Below are 20,207 nucleotides of genomic sequence, written 5' to 3' on the forward strand. Positions count from 1 at the left end.
AGATTTGTTAGATAATACCTACAATTATTATCCGACGGAGGGAGAGGCTAAGGAGCATGGAAAAGGGTGGCGGGGGCCCACAAGTTGAGAGTGGAGTCACGACCACAACTGTCCAATCGGGATCAGGTGGCTGTCAGGGGGGGAATGGGGGTGGACCCACCGGGGGAACACCTTGGACCCACCACTAAATAGGGAAATTGCGAGGGCCGGCGGGCGGGCGGCAACCCCCAGCTTGTGGAGTCAAATCGATTGCGACTCCCCTCGATTGCGTCCCCATCCCTCTTCATCTCTCACCGCACAAACTCTCGGAACAAAAGTCATACGGGCTTATCTTATCGTATTTTTTCTAATATCCACCTTAGAAAAATCTAAATGTTGGTTATCAAATTTATAATTAAAAAAATATAATATTTTTTATTATTTTTAGAACTTATTTTTTGCTCGATACATAATATATAAAAAGATGATATATAACAAGCAAATTAATCATCTAGTATATCAATATATATTTTTAAAATTTTAATATATAATTTTTAGAATATAATGTTTACTCGCACATGGTATATGACTAAATAGCATATACTTAGCAAATTAGTCAAAGTTAGAAAACTATATATTATATATTAGTATTGATGAATACCATATTTTAGAAATTATGTATGAATTTATTTAGAGATATGTAATCACTTGCTAGATAACAATCTGTTTGATGTATATCATCTAACTATATAGTACATTCTGATGAAAAGCATATTTTGAAAATTGTGTATCGATTTACTTAGAGGTGTATATTGGATCATTCGTTTATGTAGTGTGTACTCGTGAATATAATGTTCCGAAAACTATGTATAAATTTGTTTGGAGATATACATTGAGTTACTAGAATACCGATTTGCTAGGTATGTATTGTCTGGTCATATTCTGTATATTGATGAATAACATGTTCTGAAAACTATATACTGATTTATCTAGAAATATATATTAATTTACTTGATGTGTATAATCTAATCATATAATGTGTATGAGTAAAAAATATATTTTAAAAATAAAAAAAATTATATTTTTTTCTAATCACGAAGCTAACCAATTCATTCTACCTCCCATTTTTTCACCGACGGTTCTGACAGTATGAAAATCACCCGCTGCGAGCCATGAGTAAAAAATATTTTTAACTTTTAATTTTTTCAGATGCGTTAGAGAAATACGACAACTGTGCCCCATATTTTTGTTCGGCACTCTCGCGCAGACCAAAATCGCTCTTGGGACTTAGGAGTGTAATCAATTGTTGGGGATGGTGTTGGGATTAATTAATGAACAAAAATTATATGGGTCGGTGGGCAGCCTTCCTATTTTATGGTGTCTTTTTCTAGTTTGCACGTTAAAAAAAAATTCAAAAGTCATAAATTGTTTTTATTAACAAAGTCATCCATTCCATAATTAAAAATAATAAAAAATAAAATTGCAGTATATACTATATAGCTAAATAATACACACTAAACAAATTAATTATTTAACAAATCAATACATAGACATCTAGATAAATCGATACACAATTTCTAAAACATTATGTTCGCTAGTATATAATACACGATCAGACGATGCACACTTAGCAAATTAAGCATCTAGCAACCAAATACATATTTCTAAGCAAATTAATATATAGTTTTTATAATATCATATTCACCAATACATACTACATAGTGGTGATATAATTTGTCAATTTTTTGATATATATTGCAGGCTTATCTAATATACATCTATCAGTGATTCAATATATTCTTCGAGTTAAATTATTATATAGTTTTTAATTTTTTTTTTTAATCAGAACATACTATATGATCAGATAATACATATCAAATAATTAATTATTTTATATTTAATTTTTTTGAAGTTATGAGATTTAACTTTTGAGTTTCCTCTCCATCTCCATGGCCAGAGAAACATGCCAAAATAAGAACTTCCCTCCATAACGTATTCCACGGTGCCTACCCATATGATATTTATTCTTAATTACTTAGGGATTGGGAAAGGTGGGTGCTTGTCTGGGTTTTGATGGCAGTATTGGTGCAGGTATCAGGGTTCACGGGAGGGCTGCTGGGCTAACGCTGCTTCATGCAGGGTTTGGTGCTAATATGGTTTATCCGGCTGCTGTTTATTGTCTTTAAGTTGATAAATGAAGCACGTAATGTCACATGGATGGGTCGATTTGCGAGATGCGTTTGCTAGCCAAGTTACAATTGTGTCAGCTCTGACACGTGAATGTCTCGCATTCAGCCGGCACCATCGGCCTCGGAATTCGAGGAAGGCCTGATGCTCTGGGCTTTTTTTAATGAGTCGCTCTGAGCTAAAGCTATTTGGTTTAGGGTGGCAATCAAGTTGGTCCGGTCAGATATAGATCGAATTAAATGCCGTTTAGATCAAAAATTTATTAATTTATATCTAATTTATTTATTAAATAAATTTAAATTTAAATTTAAATCTGATCTAATTTATTTATTAAACAAATTAGGCAGATTAAATAAGTTAGACGAATTTTTAATAAATTAAATAAATTTAAATGGATGAAATATATTAAATAGGTTGAGTTAAACATGCCAACAAGTTTCAAATGGATTAGACGGATCAGGTTAATTATTAAACATGTCAAAATGGGTTAAACAGATTAAAAGTTTAAACTTAAATCTAACTAATTTGATAGATAGATTTAGACGGGTTGACCCATTTACAACCCAAATTTGTTTATGTCAAATTTAAATTTTTTTAAAGTGGTTCGTTCGTGGGTCGAATTATAAATTGCCGTCTTTAATTCAGTTACATAGCTAACTTGTTTTTTTTTCCCTTATTGCTCCCGGAACTTCTGACTTTCTCCTCGTAGTTTATGTATACGCTTTAAGATGTGTTTTGTTTAAGGTATTGGTTCTTGATGGCTGGTTGTTTTGAAAGTGTTAATCATTGGGGTGTAATTTTAGAACAAGTCCATAATTTCCAAAGGGAACGGAGATTGCAAAGTTACTTTTTGGAACGATTTCACTTATTCATTTAGAATACGGCCACTAGGTGATACTAATTGTAACCGTGTTTGTCGTGGAGCTTTCTGGTAGTAGGTGCGCTTACCTGTTTACGCTGAAATTTTGCTCAGAAGAAGTTGAATTGGGCGGCTGGTCATGGCTAGGAGTGCAATCTGTTTCTTGGCAATATTCCCTTATATTCAAAACTATAAATAGGCATGGATCCTTTGCGATGAACAGTTTGCACCGTACAGTTCGCTGTAGTTTTTGATGGCCGCAGTCAAGAGATGACCTGCGCCGTGTATGATGCATAAACATGCCCTGTTGTATGGCCGCATCGAGCATTGCATCGGGCTCTATATGAAAGATCTCACATTGGCTAGGCTCGTTTCAGAGCCTGAACATATGAGGTGGGTGTTTTCAAATCCTATAGGCATGTTTTGGATAAAAAACAAAACCGAAAAGGGTCTGAGCGGCGCGTATGCGTGCGTGCGGGGCTCGAAATTGGATAATATCTGGCAGGAGAGCCTCGTGTTCCCCCCTTATATAGCCCCCACGTAGGCACTAGGTGCCTCACGTGCCTCGCACAGGTAATGACGTGACATTTGGTATCAGAGTCGAAAATGACTTTAGTCCGAGGGTGGATGAATGAAAAATCCCACATGGCTAGACTCATTTCAGAGCTTGGACATATGAGGCCGGTGTCTCCAAATTCTGCATATGCGTTTTGGACGGAAAACAAAATCAGGAAGGGGTCTGAGCAGCGCGTACGACGTGCGTGCGGTCCTTGGAACCGGACAATATCTGATAGGGCAGCCCGGCGGTCCCCCCCATGTGGGCACTGGGTGCCTCACGTGCCCCGCAGAGGCGGGGGCGTGACACTATGATGCAAATCATGTATCACAGAGGATCCTTAATCTATATTTACATTGTTTGGACCACACGGAGCGAGAATATATCAGCTTGAAGGATGAATGGAGGATGAGGAAGCTGCTGACACTACACATGTTTCATCAATACATGATCTTCAAAGCTGCAGTACATATTTTAACTTTGTTTGCATCAATGAGTATGAAATAGAATTGGATCTTGGATAAATGCCCTGAGGCCAAGGTGGGAAAAGGGCAGATTATAGTCAAACAAATGCGAGTGAAATAGGAACGAAATGATTCAGAAGAAGGCATGTCACAAGATGATTAGGATGTGGACGCCATGGTTCACATGTACAGAAAAGACCATCGAGGGATCTCACCTAGCTGTGGCTTTAGGGCTCTTGCTTGCAATCACGAGGTCCACAATGATGAGGACTCGGAAAAGGTTTTCGAAGTCACGATATGGCATATTTATAAAAAAAGGACTCTTGCCTTGGTAGTCGCGAACGCAACTTGCCATGCAGGCAGGACGCCATGAGAAAAGAGAACACTGCAAACTTTTATTTGAGCATGAGAAGCTAAGAAGAATTAGTTATAGTACATAGACTGTAGCCGTATAAAGTCAAGAAGATTATCCAAAGGCAATCCTATGCCTACCTAGGTATCGACTCAAACAAAAAAACAATTGTTTTAGAGCCTCTATCAGAAGTACTGGCTGTGATTAAAGATATGTGAGGCTGCTTTTGCTCATCCATATGAACACACATGCAAACACAATAAACTTATTTGTATCTCTGGTAAATGCTAGTGATTGATGAATTGGTCAACAGAAGCTCAAATTATTTATTAGATAATATTTACATAGGATAGTCTTCCCTTACCTGTATAGGCTGGCTAGTTATGATATGAAGGTTCCATCCAAAAGTGACTGCAAAACTATGATTGTCCTAATACTTTAGGCACACTAGGTTGGAGTCTTCATGGTTAATATTTAAGAGTCTATTTATATAATTCAAGACTCTAAAAGAATTGTTGGAAGTGCGTACGTTATGGAGTAAATAAGGATTAATAAAGTGAACCATTTAAGTCTCCAGACTTTATATATGTTCTACGGAATAAAGATCGGTTGCATGGTGCGTGCATCTTGCAGCATATTGACTTGAATAGCAATCTTCTCTATTGTTCCCTTTCCTTTCTGAATTGCTTACGAGACCTAGGAACCCTCAATCTCCGAGCATCCAAGGGAAAATACTGGACCAACTTAATAAGCCCAACGCCAAGTAATGGTGCATCGGACATTGGACGTTTAGAGGCCATGCATTGGACTTCAAGTAACTACATATATGGGATCACTCAGTTTTTGAGTCTATTTCTCAGTCACCTGGTCTTCCTGGAGGCAGATGTACATAGTGGTACATATTTGTCTACTAGGACGAGGACCCTTGGTTAAATGTAGTACGTATATAATACCTCGCAGAAAAATTGGTTCAACTTCATTATAGTCCAATTTAATTATATTAGATCGATGAAAACCTTGCATGCCATCGATCCATTATGCGAATTGATTCGAAACAAAAGTCTGCATGCCCCAGCAGAACATGGTACTCATGTGGGACTAACATTGAAGTGGGCTGGTCACTTTGTTTCTCTGCAGGTGGTGCATCATGTTAAAGCTCAGGGATTGGATGACCTAGTTGCTCCTTCCACAGTTCAAGGACAGAAAATTTGGAGCTAATGCAAGTTGGTTATTTTTGATCAATATAATAGCCTATTCAAAGGTCCAACTTGCAAGTATTAAACCATTCCCAAGAATGCCTAACTTCATATGCTCATATTATTCTATCCTAAATTCAACACTGGTATCAGTGGTCCATTCCCACCCACTGACGGGTGGTGGGATGGAGCCCACACCAACCCGTTCGTGCATGAAGGGAATGTCCGTCCGTTTCTTCCCTAGCTACTTCTTTGAAAGGCCTTCCCGTTCGGAAGCCAAGTCAAACCAGGGATGGAGATTTTCCAGGCCGAAGACTAGTATTGCTTCCTCTCAGCCGCATAGATTGAGGGATTCTTCTTCCAGTTCCCACCCTCCACCACAGCTGTTTAAGGAAATATCAAATATATAAACAAATATATTTTATTTCATAAGCTTAAGCTTTTAGCTTTAGGACAAGTCGAAGCAGCCGACATCGCGATCGAGAATAGCAATTTGGCACTGCTGCGGCGTCAAGCCGTCGAGATCATGTCGTTATCAAACAACTCCTAGTGACCATTATCCACATAAAACCCGGCGACAATAACTCAATCATCGGCAAACCTCTTTTTCTGATGTCTGACGGCAATGAGCAAGTGGAGTTCATTTTTTTTTCCTCGCTTGATATCGGAATTTGGTCACTGATTGACTCGTTGCATAGTTACGTGATCATCTAGGACTACTATAAAGTAACTTTTTTTTTTAAAAAAAAAACAGAAAATAGAGAGTCTGGCAACAAATAAAAATACAATAATTTTTTTTAGAAGAAGAATAAAAAAAATAGAGAGACTGAAACCTGTTAGTAACTTGGCAATACGTAATGATAAAATATCTTAAATATTCTATCCTATGGACGGCTAAGATATCTCTTAATTTTTTATAAAATAATATAAAGGATACTCCAGCAAAACCTTATGGTTAAACATCCTTGGCGTGTACTGCTTTTTGTATAAATAATTGTACTCCTGTGGTCAGTGCTTTCTGGGGTGCTGCCTCAACATGCATCTCTAAATTTATCAGGGTCTCTGACGACCCGGCTAGCCTTATATATTTTCTAGAATTTTACCTTAGAAAGTATGTAGCCATGTCACGTAGCGGACCTAGATGTTGAGTTCGGAACATGAAAGAGGGTGATTTGCACTTCTGCAAATTACTAGTGCGGTATCGACCGGAATAACTTGTTTAATCTAGTAGTAGCACGGATTGCAGTCTTGTTGGTTGGTTCCAAAATAAGTGCATATTTGAAATCTGCAAGACAGGAGTGAGAGGAGGCAAAAGCTTACATGCATTTCCGTAAATTTAAACGACGACATCTCCCGTACATTTCTTTTGTAAATTGGAAAAAAGCTTTGTTTCTGGATGCAAGGTAAGCTAAGCAAACCAATTAGCGAATGCGCAAATCCACTTGCGCAAGCTTAACAGGCAACCTGTCTTGCACTCAGCGACATAGTGATTTCAGCTATTCTGATTCCATGCCCATGGCAAGGGCAGCATCCCATGCTTTTAGAACACACACACACACACACACAGAGAGACCTTCGATTGCCTCTCTGTAATAGCCCAGTATCTCCTGTGCAGCTCTTCTTTGTAAATAAGCTTTGACATTCTGAATGAGAAAAAAAAAATGAGGGAAAATGCGGGAGGGACTGACAAGATTGAAAATGAAAGTGTAGCTCTAAATTTGCTATATGTAAGATATTATTTCAATGGAACATCAGGTAGACTTTCTCAATTAAATGAACATCTCATTATCGAAAAAAAGAAAAACCCTTAAAACTGCTTATACAAAAGAGATGATCTACAATAACAGCACAAATTTAACATGGAAAGGTGCAAAACATTAGCAAGGTTTGTGCCAAACCTATGCAAGCTAGGCAAAAATTTCCCACATGCATGTTGAGTCACAGCCTTTCCTGCTGGCCTGTGGAGCCCACTACCAATCTTGTGGAGGGTCCACTCTAAAAGAAGAGAAACATTCAATCCAACTAGAGCTGATCATGGGCTGGGCTTGGGCAAATTTACATAGGTGTGGCCCGAAGCCCGACTAAAAATGGATATAGCTTAGGGCGCTTGAGGCCCGGCAGCTCTAAAGGCAAAAACCATGTACAAGCTCATGTAGATCAAGCAGCCCTTACCAAAAACATGTAACATAATGAAGTTTATGCACAAATAATTTCATTAGGTGAAGTACTAGAGGAATCACAGTCCAGTCATGGCATGAATACAAAATTAACTGCCAGCTGTAAACTTAGCTTGTAACTCTTGACCCCCCACTAGGGGGGTCGGCTCACTGTTGCATTCCTTTCTCTCTTAAAAATTAATGGGCTTTGGCCCTCCTTCCCCCACCAAAAAACAATAAAACACTCCGATATGCAGGATTAGGAACTCATGGTAAAGCCAATGCACAAAGAAGGTTTAGGATTACGGCTTTGTATAATCACTTAACAAACTTCGATCAAGGAACTACATTACGATATCAAGTCTTGAATCCACTTATTGTTGTTCTATACAAGATCACTGACCTTTTTATCAAGGCTAATGGCAGTGCTGCAATCAGCTTCAGCTTGAAGGTAACTGGTTAAACAAAACAAAATCCATCAATCATGAAGCGAATAATAGAATAAGAGAGAGCCCAAAAGATGATGTAATACCTCCCAAGTTCCAGATATGCAGCAGCCCGATTACTGTGATATGTTGCATTCCTTTCACTTAGTTAGGCTCTCATATAAAAGTATTAACATATTTCAGAAGAGAGAACAGCCATGACACTTACTGCAAAATGCAAGCAACAAGTTGCAAGAGATGAAGCACCCCCATCTCACCATATTTTGATCAGGAATTCACAGAAAACAGTCAAATCCAAACAAAAAGACACTAATACGAAAAGTAGAATACAAATCGTGGATCAAGATCAAATTTCAGAGGAAACATGTTGATTTAGCAATGACTTAAATCCAAGCAAGTGGACATGAGGTAATAATAAATATACTCACTCAAGTTATATAACAAGTAACAACATCTGCCTCTTTGTGGATTGTTTGGAAACGACAGAATGTGCTGACATTTTACAAAACTCCCAGTGAAGAGGAAATATCCGTTCTCATACTTGATATTGGTCGGTGGTTTTGTTATTGGTTCATAGGTTGGCCCCAAGATTACAAACGCCTTACATCTAGAAGATTGTAAAAGCATGTGTCATTGGGATTCAAAGATTATGTGGAGAAAGAGATCTCACATGTCCTATCTGGGTTCTTGACTTGGCATTCTGGGTTTTATAGCCAGGGAATTAGCAGTGAAGAAGGGCAGTAAGCTATGAACAAGATAACACTCTCTTTTCTTCTAATTATCATTATAAATTTTGCTTATGTATATGGGAGTTAAAATCCCTATTACCGTCATAAGACTATCTTATTCAGGTGTCTTCACCTATAGGTTAATTTTGTAGAAAGCAGGTAGGAAGCCTTGATTTAATAATAATAATATTTCTTAGCATGGGCTGCAGGATTGATTGAGTTGTCTAAGCTTTTCAAGGGTGAAGTTGTTCAGAACAACAAAGAAAGAAGTTACAGAGTAAGCGGTACATTATTTCTATTGCAACACAGTAAAAGATATAAACATACTTATATTTCCATTCCATTACTTCTCATTCTTGTAGCTAGCTTCAACATGTCCCTATAACGGAGACAGCGCTCGACGCCGGCTGGCATTACCAAATTATAGTTACTTTTAGTTTAGGATCAAAGCAACAATCAACTAATCTTGCAACGTCTTATAAACCACCTAAAGAATCGATTAAACTCCAGCCGTAGGTTTACTTTCAGCTCATTATACCACTGCAACTCTACTATGAATCCGTCAGAACAATAAGGAACATAATATCAAACCAAATCAGAACTCAATCGAGAACAGAGAGATGAAAACCAACCAAAGATTAAAACGGGAGGGAAAACAGGATTGGAACAAGGAGTAAGAAGGATAAGGGGAAGGGCAGGATAAGATTACACGTCGGCCACGGCGAAGGAGAGGCCGGTCAAGGGATGGGGGGGCGGGCTGAGGGGGAGGGAGGAGCTCGAACCGCTCGACGAACAGCCCCGAAATCCTGTTTGATGGCACGCTTCAGCCGCTGGGTAATGAGGATGATGCCGGCGAGGCCCAGCCCGAGGAGAACCCATAGGTTGGTCGACGCAAACATGGCCCGTCTCTCTCTCTCTTTATCTCGTCCTTCTTATTCGGTGCCTTCTGGTGGTTCAAAAAATGTAACAAGGGGGAAGAGGAGATGGATGCCGCCGGGGAGAGGGGGGTAAGGGAGCGATGTAACGCCGGCAGCCCTTCAACTAAAAATATGTGATGGGCTTTTGTCACGTACATGGGATATTTTTTTATAAATGGGAAAAAATCCAAAGAATGAACGGCCGCCGTACATATGATAAGATTTTAAGTGCATCGGTTTCCCTCCAGGCTATGATGAAATTTTCGTTTTATCTAAAAAAGAAAATTTTTACCGTACATAAAGAGGGACTTGAAAAGCAGGTAATTTTTTTTTAATTATTATTTTTTTGGAGTGGTTAAAGCGGACGACGGTTCAATTATTGATAAGCCCAATCCAAACCGGTTAACTCTTTTTTGGGCTGTGGGCTGGTGAAGCCGGTTAACTCTTTTTGTCCCTTGGAGTCCCTAGGGTGCAATGGCCCCGGAAATTTTTTATTAAGAAGTTGGGGAGAAGAATGTGCAGGTAGAGATTAGCTCTTAACTAGAGCTGCTGGGTGCAGAGGTTCCCAGCACAAAGGCTTCCAACAAAAAAACCAAAAAAACAAAAAAAAGTGAGTGCAGCACAATGGACGAAGCACAAGAAGAGCGCCCTCTGTTCCAAAAGCACTGTTGCCTGAAAGTGGTGAGCGGCCAAACATTTCCTGAAACAATATTTGTTAGCATAATTTTAGAGATTATATAATATTCTCATAAATTTTTTTTTTATTAGCGTATCAATCTATATTATTTTTCTTTTTTAGTATGATCTTGTTAGAGTGATTTTAGGGATCACATGACAACATGTACCACTTATAATATTTTTCTTTGTTAGTATGATTATATATCAGCCTACATTATTTTCTTTATATGGCATATATAGATGAGTATATATAACTCCTAAGATACCGAATGCGAGAGAACATAAAAATAAAATCATTTTTCCCTCTTTTTTTTTTTGTTTTTGTCTTCTTCGGCAAATATTTTAACATAGTATTAGAGCCAATGATCACCTAATCTGCTGCCAGCATCTCTTCTGTCTTTATTGTAGTCGTCGTTGCCATATCTAAAAGTTTTAAAGATCCTCATTGTCGATCTATCAGTCTCTGATCTCGAGTGAATCAACACTTAAAGATTCTGTATTTTTCGGTGGATCCACAGATGCTCTATTTTTCTGTATATCCTTTATTTCTGGTAAATTAATATCTGAAGATCATTTGTTTTCTTTTGGATCAGTAGCTCATCTCTATTACTTTTCTTCTTAGATTCAGATCTTCGGTCGTCTCTCGTCACCGTGGCTCGGTTCCTTTCTCTCTATCTCTGGTTTTATTTGCTGCCTCCAGCTCTTTTACTATCCAGTGCGAAATCTCTTGCTTCTCTTCTATGGTGCCTCTGTCTATGAGAATCATCGACCTTCGGTTGCCTTTTCTTTAAGCTATGTCCTTATTGTAATTGTTATTTTTTATATGTCTTCTCGCTACCACATCATCAGACAAGTCAATTAACCAATGCTCCTCTTCCATGGTGCCTCCATCTATGAAGATCGTCAACCTTCAGTTGCCTTCTCTCTGAGCTCTGTCCTCGCTGCGACTGTTATTTTCTATGTATTTTCTCGCTATCACATCATCAGATAAGTCAATTAGCCACATTGACAGACATGTCAGTCCATCACGTCGGTCACATACATCAGTCTGTCATGTTGGCTTCTAAGTTGTTATATCGATTCTTAATTTACTACATCAGCTTCTGAACTACTATAACATCTCGTGTTTAGCCACATCATGCTATATGCTACCATATCAGCTTTTAATCTACCACCATGTTAGCTACATCAGTTCTAAGTACATCGTGATCTAGTTTCCAAACTCAAGTTGACACCTCCAGTACTATCTTGAGTTTGAGGAAAGATGTTAGCATAATTTTAGGAATCACATAACAACTTATATCACCCAAAATATTTTTCTTTATTAGCATGATCCTATATCAATTTATATATATTTTTTTATTAGCATGATCTTGTTAGAGTAATTTTAGAAATCACATGACAATCTGTATCACCTATACTATTTTCCTTTTCTCGAAAAGAGGTGGCCCTCCACCATGTTTCTATTTACAATAGCAACCCCAAGGGCCAAGACTAAAGGGAAGCAAAAGAGCTAGCTTAACAGTCTTAGAAAAAGTTAAGAATTGAAACATTGTCATAAGATGCAGGCTTTGAAACGTCTTGGACCTTCTAAGGGAGGTCTGCAGTTCTTTCCTGCCATAACATCCTTTGCACTTTCTGCATCCGCTGCATGTTCGTCCTTCATTTCCAACTCTTGCATCTCCATCAAGAGCACCAAGAACGCATTTCACCAAATTTCTCCTTGGCACCAACTCTCCTTCTTCAGTACCAACTTCAAATAACTCTGGACATAGGACTAACGCAAAAGAAGCTGATCTACAGATTTGTTATTGCTATAGAAAATATAATAAGTTTTACCTAGTCCTAAGATGATTATCTCTAGTTAAAATTTTATTATCAAAGTGGTGATCCACCAGAATAACCATTTGAAAGTTTGAAGGTCGTAGTATAAGATTTTAATGTGTTAGACTTGGCCATGAGCATTTCAAGAAATTCCCACCGAAGTCACTTAAAATGGAATGCAATTATGTGGCATCGAAGATAATCATAGAGACTACAATCAGTTCACATTCTAAAAATCGTCCTTACAAACTACCAGATCTTAGTCACCAGCATTGTTGAAATCATCAACTGATAGAGGGCGTTTCACTAATATTCTTTCAGCAAATTGGTAAGGCGTAATCATATATGGCCTTGAAAGCGTAAGCCATCAGATTCAAGTCACACCTTATCTGGCCGTGTTATCTGAAAGATACTAAAGGTCCAAACTTAGATAAGAATTGATCATTTGTCAAGAGGGGGCATTTTTGAAATTTATGCAATGTAGCAAGCATAGGAAACATTAAGCATATGGTTCTGAAGAAGATCATAGAAGACCAACCTCGATCTGAATTCTCTAAGTTGGAATCATATTTTGAAACATATATTTCTCAAAGTCAATCTGTGCAAGATTTTTGTAGCCCCCAACAAGTCGAAACAAAATACCACATAATTTTAACGACCATAGAAATTCAAGCACAATCAAAATGCCCCATCAATTAGAATGAGGAATTGGCAAATGCTGAGGCCCGTCATTGCAATTAATTATATCATCTTAAGCCAGGTATTGCATGTCTGACAGTGTAGTCGAGCAAATATAAAGCTTAGATGTGACTTGAAAAATGCCCAATGCAGTGAACATTGATATTGATCACTTACACATATTTAGCTGGTATTCATACAAGGAAAGATCATTAACTTCTCTAAATATGATGAGTGAGTTCCACACAACAATGCATTCGCATTTGGTACTTCGAAAGCATCAGCAAATTTTTGGCTAAATAGGCAATGCCAAATAATAGTCATCCTGACACTATGGAAGGACACAGATATTTGACACTGGGGAAGTTGTTATCATTTGTTTTTTCAGAAGGTGATTGTCTCGGCAGATACCAGATCTTCTACATTACACAGCAGGTCAAAAACAAGAATTTGCTAACAATTCCAATATGTCGAAAGTCTCGAAACAAATACAATCAGCTTTCAGACCGAAAGATATCGCATTGTTTCTCCATGCAGCGACATGTCAAAGCGACTGTTATGATACATTACATCTTTCCCTATAAATAGGCTCTCAAAGTGACTGTCAAAGAGAAAAACATCCATCAAATAGTCGATCTTTGCAAGAAATGATAAAGATCAGAGGAATTTTGAAGGTGAAACCCTTAATTAAGGGTTATTTTCAAAGATGCAACTGAACAATTTTCAATATCGTCGAGCTTTGAATATATTTGTGTGATACCATGAAAATTGTGTACAAGAAGCTTTAAATTTCTCATAGAGATTTTTGTCCTAGAACACTATTATAGCCGGAATGCAATTTTCAACCATGAAATCTTTATTGCTTATGCTTTAGCTATCTTGGTTGAGTCCATACATGAAAGATCTACCAATATCTATGAGCTAATTTAGATATTAAACCAAATCCAGAGAAGTACGTGTTAACGCGTAACTTAGATCTTTATAGTATAGTATATATTCATGAAATATGTTTTTTTTGGAGTTTTCAAGAAGTGTCTCTTAGGTTCTATGACCTTTTTTTGACTGAGAAAAAAGATTGTATGATTTATTTAATAGCTGTGACTTTTGAATAGTAGTAATTATCAGTCATTTATAGGGTATATAAATATAAAATCCTTTAATAAATTATTATGTAAGTAACAAGAAATGATGGAATGGAAAAAAAAAGTGTTTTATCTCTCCATCTATCATCCTCTCTTTATCTCCATGGTTCCATATTTTAATATAATCATATTACTTATTTACTTCTTCAATAAAAAACATTCTTTTTCATTTTTCTAGTGATATATCTCCCTCCCCCTCCACCTCTACTTTATATATTACTTTTCAATTTTATGTAAGCTCACCAGGTCTTACACATAACATTCACACAACGATCTGCAACAAACTTCTACAGGATACATGTATGAGCAAAAGAGTGGGGCTGGATTCTAGAATTGAGTCTGATTATTGAAACATGGCAGATCAGAGAAAATAAATAACAGAAGCAACGAGTTTGTACTTTTCTTTTCACTATCTCAATGAATTGAGTAGGATTTCCCTCCCCCTTTCTCAAAAAAGAACAATAGAAGCAACTAGTTTCTCTATGAAGCCATAAGATAAAAGCAATTAGACTTAAGTTTTAACAATTAGACAATGCCAATGACATTTTACTAAAGAATCTATTTAAAGATTTATCAAATTTTCAATAAAAGTTTGAATCGTGCAATCTTAGCATTTCAGATATATACTAGCATCATCGAATTGCAAAGTATTCCTGCACATTTAAGGCCCACTGTTCCAATAATAAGCAAATCTGGAAGGTGTGAAGCATGCTAAGAATATTGATATGATCTCAAGAAACATATTTTAAAGAAAAAAAAAGAAAAAATGCCATCCAGAAAGCTGGTGTAAAGCTAGCTCTTATCAGTTGATAGATGGCAACACATGATATAAAAGTGAAATGGCAGTACTGTTCTTTAAAGAGATCGATCCCATCTGGTGCACAATGTGGTACTTGAGTTATAAATTTGCTTCCCTATATCCTCTGAAATCATAATATTATAATGAAATTTTATAGGGTAAAGCTTCACCTGCAAACAATCTGTTAGTAATTTAGAATTATCTGGATGAGCTGTAGATCAATTTATATTGCAACATAACAGAAGGGAACAACTCTTGGCCAAACTCATTAAAGTAGCATTCAAACAAGCAGCTCTTCTATTGGCCACAGGAAGTGGACCTGCCACATTACCCTTTACAGAGCTCTGCCGCTTGCTTTGCTCACTTTCAGACCTTCTACCCTTTGAATGCTTTCTCTATCTCCCGTTGCTTGGATCAGCCACAAACTTGTACTCTTGATCAACTCCTTCCATGCACCTTTGTGCTCGTGCTTCTGTCCCTTCTCCATTTCGCTCATCTGATATTCACCTCTCATCAGTTTTGCAGTTCAATAACTGTTATATTTTTGCGATCTTAACCCCAGAGAACAAAAGAAAAGAAAAGATTCTATCACATATATACTGCTCGCATGCAATCTCAATATAGAATTGGCCATGTCCCTTCAAAATGCTGCCAACAACGGTCACAACTAGGGCAAAAGAGAATGCTCTCTCCAACCAAAAAGAACTTACTAAACAGTAACTAGAGTCTGTTCTCATGTTTCTTTTTCGCACACCCAAAAGGAAAAACACCAATACGACATCCTACCATTGCTCGCATGCAATGTTAGTTCCACATTCCAAACGCTACAATCTTTCAGTCTTTCAGTAGCCATTACCCCTCAGCGTGGAGACTTCCAGAAGCTGTAGTCAAAGACCGTAAATGAGGAAAGGAATGAGAGAGAGAGAATGAGAGAGAGAGAGAGAGAGAGACTCGATTACAAGAATAGCAACATTTCTAGAGCTAAATACATGCTTGCACTCTCTAAAACAAGCCTAGGACCCACAATCTAAATATGGTTGGCTGAAAAATATTGAACTCAGGCACCTTCAACACCATAAGAAACTTGAGCAACGAAGGATTACAGAACCCCGAGCTCCAACCTCTTTTTCCTCTTCAGATTCTCCAGTGGATATCCACACGGGAGCTGCATGCCTTGGATTCTACGTCATGCACGGCGCCTTGGATCGATGCGGACGTCCCATGACGGGCCCCAAACTACCAAGCAAACCCACCAAAAGAGAGTCGACTGCACGTCTTGCAGAGGCCAAAGCCAGCACGGGAAGCATTGCCCCATATTGCTCGTCCAGTATCCATCCATCGTTAATAGCATTAACTCCCGCTATGTCTCAATCAGAGTATTTATTGTCCCCCCCATCCCTTCTCACGAAAAAGATCCACCCCAACCCTTTCCGGCTTAGGCCCAACCTCCCCTTTCTCCATCACTGCAATCCCACAAACAGTAAAACCAAAACCCTCCCCCTTCTGACCAGCAGACAGGCACCAAACAATACGACAGTATATATAATTACTATTCTAAACCCTTCATGGAAAAAAAGATTGAGAGAGATATACTTCTAGTTACAATCTTATATTACTATGTATATATATGTTTTGTTTGAGTTAAATAGACCTGTGCTCAAGTATGGTAGAGAGGTTGGTGGTCCGCTGCCGCTTGATACCTCCGGCCGAGGACGGCTCATCACTTGCCGCCGCCCGCTCCATGACCGCTTTCAGTGCTTCTTGGATGGAGGCAATGGACTGCTGCTGCTGCTGCTGCTGCTGATGGTCAGCGTCATCCTCCCCGGTGATGACGAGCACATTCTTGACACGGCCGCCGAGGGTGGTGATCTCGGCCTTAAGTGTGCGAAGCCTGAGAGCCTTCAGTGCCTTGATAAGGTCTGGAAGGAGATCCGAGCGGTCATCGCAGCACAGCGAGGCCTTCACTATGAATCTGCCATCCTCATCGCTGCCGGCATCAACTGTGAGCTCGTCGGATTCGGTCGGCAGCGGGCTCTCTTCGGCGATTTCAAGCGTCTGCCGCTTCAACTCCTTGACGTGCTGGATCACCTCCGCAAGCAGGGAGGCTTTGTCTGTCTACAAGAATAGTAACTACAAAATGTTAAAAAATTGGAAGTGGGTAGGTAATGAGCTGTGGACTGGAAAAAAGTAGGAGAACATAAAAGAAGCGGGATGAGGAGGGTCGGTGCTGAACTTGACAAAGAAAGGGGAGGTAAAAGAGAAGGGAAGTGGGATTCACATGAAGAATTTAATACTATTATTGCCTATAGAGGTGAGAAGGGAGGAGTGGTCAGCTCTTAGTCCTATAGAGGTGCTTGCACGCACGCTTCCACATGGGAGTGGGATTTGTTGGGTGGGTGGACAAGAAGCCACTGGTAAGTGCTTCTCTTTTTATCTGACAGAGTGCGCATGTTTGTCTTTCTTAGTAGCACTCCTCTCCAGCAGAAGCTATTCCGAAGCAAGCCTTTTTCTGGACTATTCCTCCCCTGGTTCCTCTTTTTCACGTCAAAAGGGCGGCTCCTCTCCATCCTTTGTCCCTCTACGGTCCACTCCTATCTCTTCTCCACACTCTATGGGCTGCCCAAAAAGAAGTGAGGATTCTAAGTAGGAACAAGCTAAGCAACCTGAATAGATATTAGGAGGAGTTGCACTGCTAGTCATGTTTTTAAGCCCTGAATCTCCTGGTGCATCTCAAAAGATTCTTTCTATTGAAGTGGTGATGTATATAGAGACAAAGATAAGAGACGCGTGACCAATTTATGGGAATTATAAATGAGAGGATTGCGTGGGAATTGAGAAGGATATATGGACCATGAATGAAATATATCTAATTAATGCAGCGCTTACTTTGGTGGTGTTGGGCAGCAAGCTGCGCAGCTTAGCAAGATGGGCGTTGATGCGCTCGCGCCGCCGGCGCTCGGCCTCGCTGTGGCTCTTGGAAGCCGCAAGTGCCTTGGCGTCCATGATCTCCTGCGGTGTCAACTTACCCAACTCTGCATGAAGGCCTCCGAAGGCCGACAAAGGAGACACCCCTCCGCCGCGAGCCAGTGCCTCGGACCCCATCCCCATGTAAAGACCACCCAAACCCGAAGGATCCGATGACGAGCCGAGGCCAGCACCACCGTAAGCAAATTGTAGAGCCGTCGTGGCCCGCCGTGCGTACAAGTCGCCATAGAAGGGAGAGGAAGGAGGCGGCGGCGGAGGGAGTGGCGGGAGAGAAGGAAAGAACTGCCCTTGATTCTGATCTCGAACTAAATTGGATGGCGCAAACTGAGTCGAGTTTAAGGGATGTATAGGAGGTAGTGGCCATGGCAGAATAGAAGAAGAAGCAACACTACCACCAGCACCAACAACACCAATAGCAGCAGCAGCAGCAGCTTCATCTGGAAAGACAAAGCCCTGACCTCCTCCACCACCACCAATATGGTTGCTCATGTTGTTATTGTTGTATTGTTGCTGCTGCTGTTCCTCCTCCTGATAGCCTTGGAATTCGTGGATCTTGCTAGAAGAACCATCACCATTATTTTCCATCTCTTCGACCCAAACTTACGTCCCTTTCCTCTCCCTCTCTCCTTCTCTAAGCTATTACAACATAAAAATTGCTACGGTCCTTCTTGTTTCCCTAGCTCCCCTTCTTCTCCTTTTAATCCTTCCGGGGATTAGATAGAATTGGGCTCTCTATTTATCCGTAGTTGGGGGAGTCGTATAAGCTAGCTACTCCACTCTGCCCGGGGTCTTTTACTTCCCTTCTACGCGATTCGCTCGCCGATTCCCCATATTGGGAGGGGTTCTCTCTTTTCGGCACCGCCCCTCTCGGAGATATTATAATTACGCTCCGCTGCTGCTACGGCGACAGAAGCAAGAAAAGAGAGCGAGGGGGCAAAAGGGAGCACGGCGATGGCCGATCATAGAAATAGAGCCGACCAGGCCTGACGCGGTGAAAAGAGATCCAAAAATTGGATGCAGGTCCACCTCGGTCAAGACCCACGTTCTGCACCACCCCACCCCAACCTTCTGCTTTCCAGTTCCACGCCTCCCCTCCTGCCCTCCCTAAAACCACGTAATCATTGTGTCTTGCAATACACTCCTCCCCTTCTCTCTCTCTTCCTCTCACTTTGGCTTGGCTGGCTTCAGTAACATAATCTCAGCCATCTTTGCTTCATGCTCCCTTCTTCTTCCTACACCTCTAGGCTTTTCTCTGCTCTCTCTAACTCTTCTTTTTTTTCTCTCTCTCTCTCCCTCTCCCTCTCAGTGTCCATGGGATTTTATATGCTTTTCGGTAAAGGTGGGAAGGAGCGCGCGAGTGGGTCTGATGGGGCCTTTTGGCCTGGGTTTTGTATGCCGCTTTCGGACCCTTATGGTTTCGGTGGTCGCGCACCTGCACTCGATTCGGTCCCCCCCCCCCCCCCCCCCCCCCCCCGGCCTGCTCTTTTATCCCTTTTGCCTCTCCCCATTCAAAGATCCGAATGATGCCACCACCACAGGCGAAGCGCAAGCGCCCGCGAGGGATGGAGAGAGAATGGAATGAAAGGACGGTTTGATGATGATGTCACAGCCACGCTTTGCTGACGTGGGCTGCTCGAGGCATTTATGCCTCCCGCCCTTGCCTCCTCCTCCTCCTCCTCCTCCTCCCATATCGTGGCTATCATGGAGATCGATTCAACGCATGCAGTATCACAGCATCTTTTTATGTTTCTAATTAGTGGTGCTTCTCTTTTTCCCTTTTTTTTTTTTTCCCCCTTCTCTCCAAGTTCATTCTGTCTCCGCGTATCTCGCACCGAATCTTGTGTAGTTTTTGTTTCGTGGTGCCAATTCATTACGTCGTTATTACCATACTGGTCAGCGGTCGCTGGGACAATGGCATTGGAAAGCACCACGGTCCTCACATATGGATTTATAGAATTCTTCAAAAGTTCAGTGTGGATTCTCTCCAGTTCGGACATGAATCGGAGACGTCCGATCTTTTTGTGTGTGTCCATCCGCATGGTGATGATAATTGGATTGGGCCTCTTCTGGTGCATGAAATACTGTCTTGTGATACTGTACAAGCTGGCCCATCCAATCACAACCATTGTGAGATGCACAGATGGTCTGATATACTAGGGAGGATCCTAACAAATTCTCGAAATAACAAAGATGATGTTATAGGATGTGGTATGTTGTGATTCAACCAATCATCAATCACCTAAGGGGCTTAGATCCTATGG

At 40.1% G+C, this 20,207-nt stretch overlaps 1 protein-coding gene and 1 long non-coding RNA gene across 4 annotated transcripts; both read right to left on the minus strand.

Moving 5' to 3' along the window:
- Nucleotides 1–7,788: 7,788 nt before the first annotated feature.
- On the minus strand, nt 7,789–9,973 carry LOC148700482 (uncharacterized). The gene is made up of 2 exons (XR_015972223.2): nt 8,282–9,973; nt 7,789–8,204 (listed from the first exon to the last, which is right to left on the minus strand). It is a non-coding gene; the product is annotated as an uncharacterized LOC148700482 (long non-coding RNA).
- A 5,200-nt stretch (nt 9,974–15,173) lies between these two features.
- LOC103701913 (transcription factor bHLH30-like) lies at nt 15,174–19,360 on the minus strand. 3 transcript variants are annotated; one of them, XR_015972224.2, is made up of 4 exons: nt 17,848–19,360; nt 16,613–17,076; nt 15,748–15,842; nt 15,174–15,457 (listed from the first exon to the last, which is right to left on the minus strand). XR_015972224.2 is itself a non-coding variant. In XM_039130115.3 (3 exons), exons 1-3 carry the CDS (start codon nt 18,529–18,531, stop codon nt 15,454–15,456), a joined length of 1,152 nt encoding a protein of 383 aa, XP_038986043.1. In that variant the 5' UTR covers nt 18,532–19,359; the 3' UTR covers nt 15,174–15,453. The 3 variants fall into 3 exon arrangements, 2 of the variants coding, with proteins under 2 accessions (XP_038986043.1, XP_038986042.1); XM_039130115.3 differs by lacking the exon at nt 15,748–15,842 and having other exon boundaries at nt 17,848–19,359; XM_039130114.3 differs by having other exon boundaries at nt 15,174–15,842; nt 17,848–19,359.
- Between the last annotated feature and the right edge of the window lie 847 nt (nt 19,361–20,207).

This window comes from Phoenix dactylifera, chromosome 12 (genome assembly GCF_051530095.1).
Source record: "Phoenix dactylifera cultivar Ajwa chromosome 12, Ajwa_hap1_PhDact_Kaust_v1.1, whole genome shotgun sequence".
Taxonomy (NCBI): Eukaryota; Viridiplantae; Streptophyta; class Magnoliopsida; order Arecales; family Arecaceae; genus Phoenix; species Phoenix dactylifera.

What these genes read in the sequence shown, in the direction of transcription:
- LOC103701913 (XM_039130114.3), bottom strand. Translation starts at nt 18,531, where the DNA reads ATGGAAAATAATGGTGATGGTTCTTCTAGCAAGATCCACGAATTCCAA. An exon ending in TGCTGCCCAACACCACCAAA is followed by an intron (nt 17,077 to 17,847) that starts GTAAGCGCTGCA and finishes CTATTCTTGTAG; the next exon opens with ACAGACAAAGCCTCCCTGCT. An exon ending in TCTACCATACTTGAGCACAG is followed by an intron (nt 15,843 to 16,612) that starts GTCTATTTAACT and finishes CTTTGACTACAG; the next exon opens with CTTCTGGAAGTCTCCACGCT.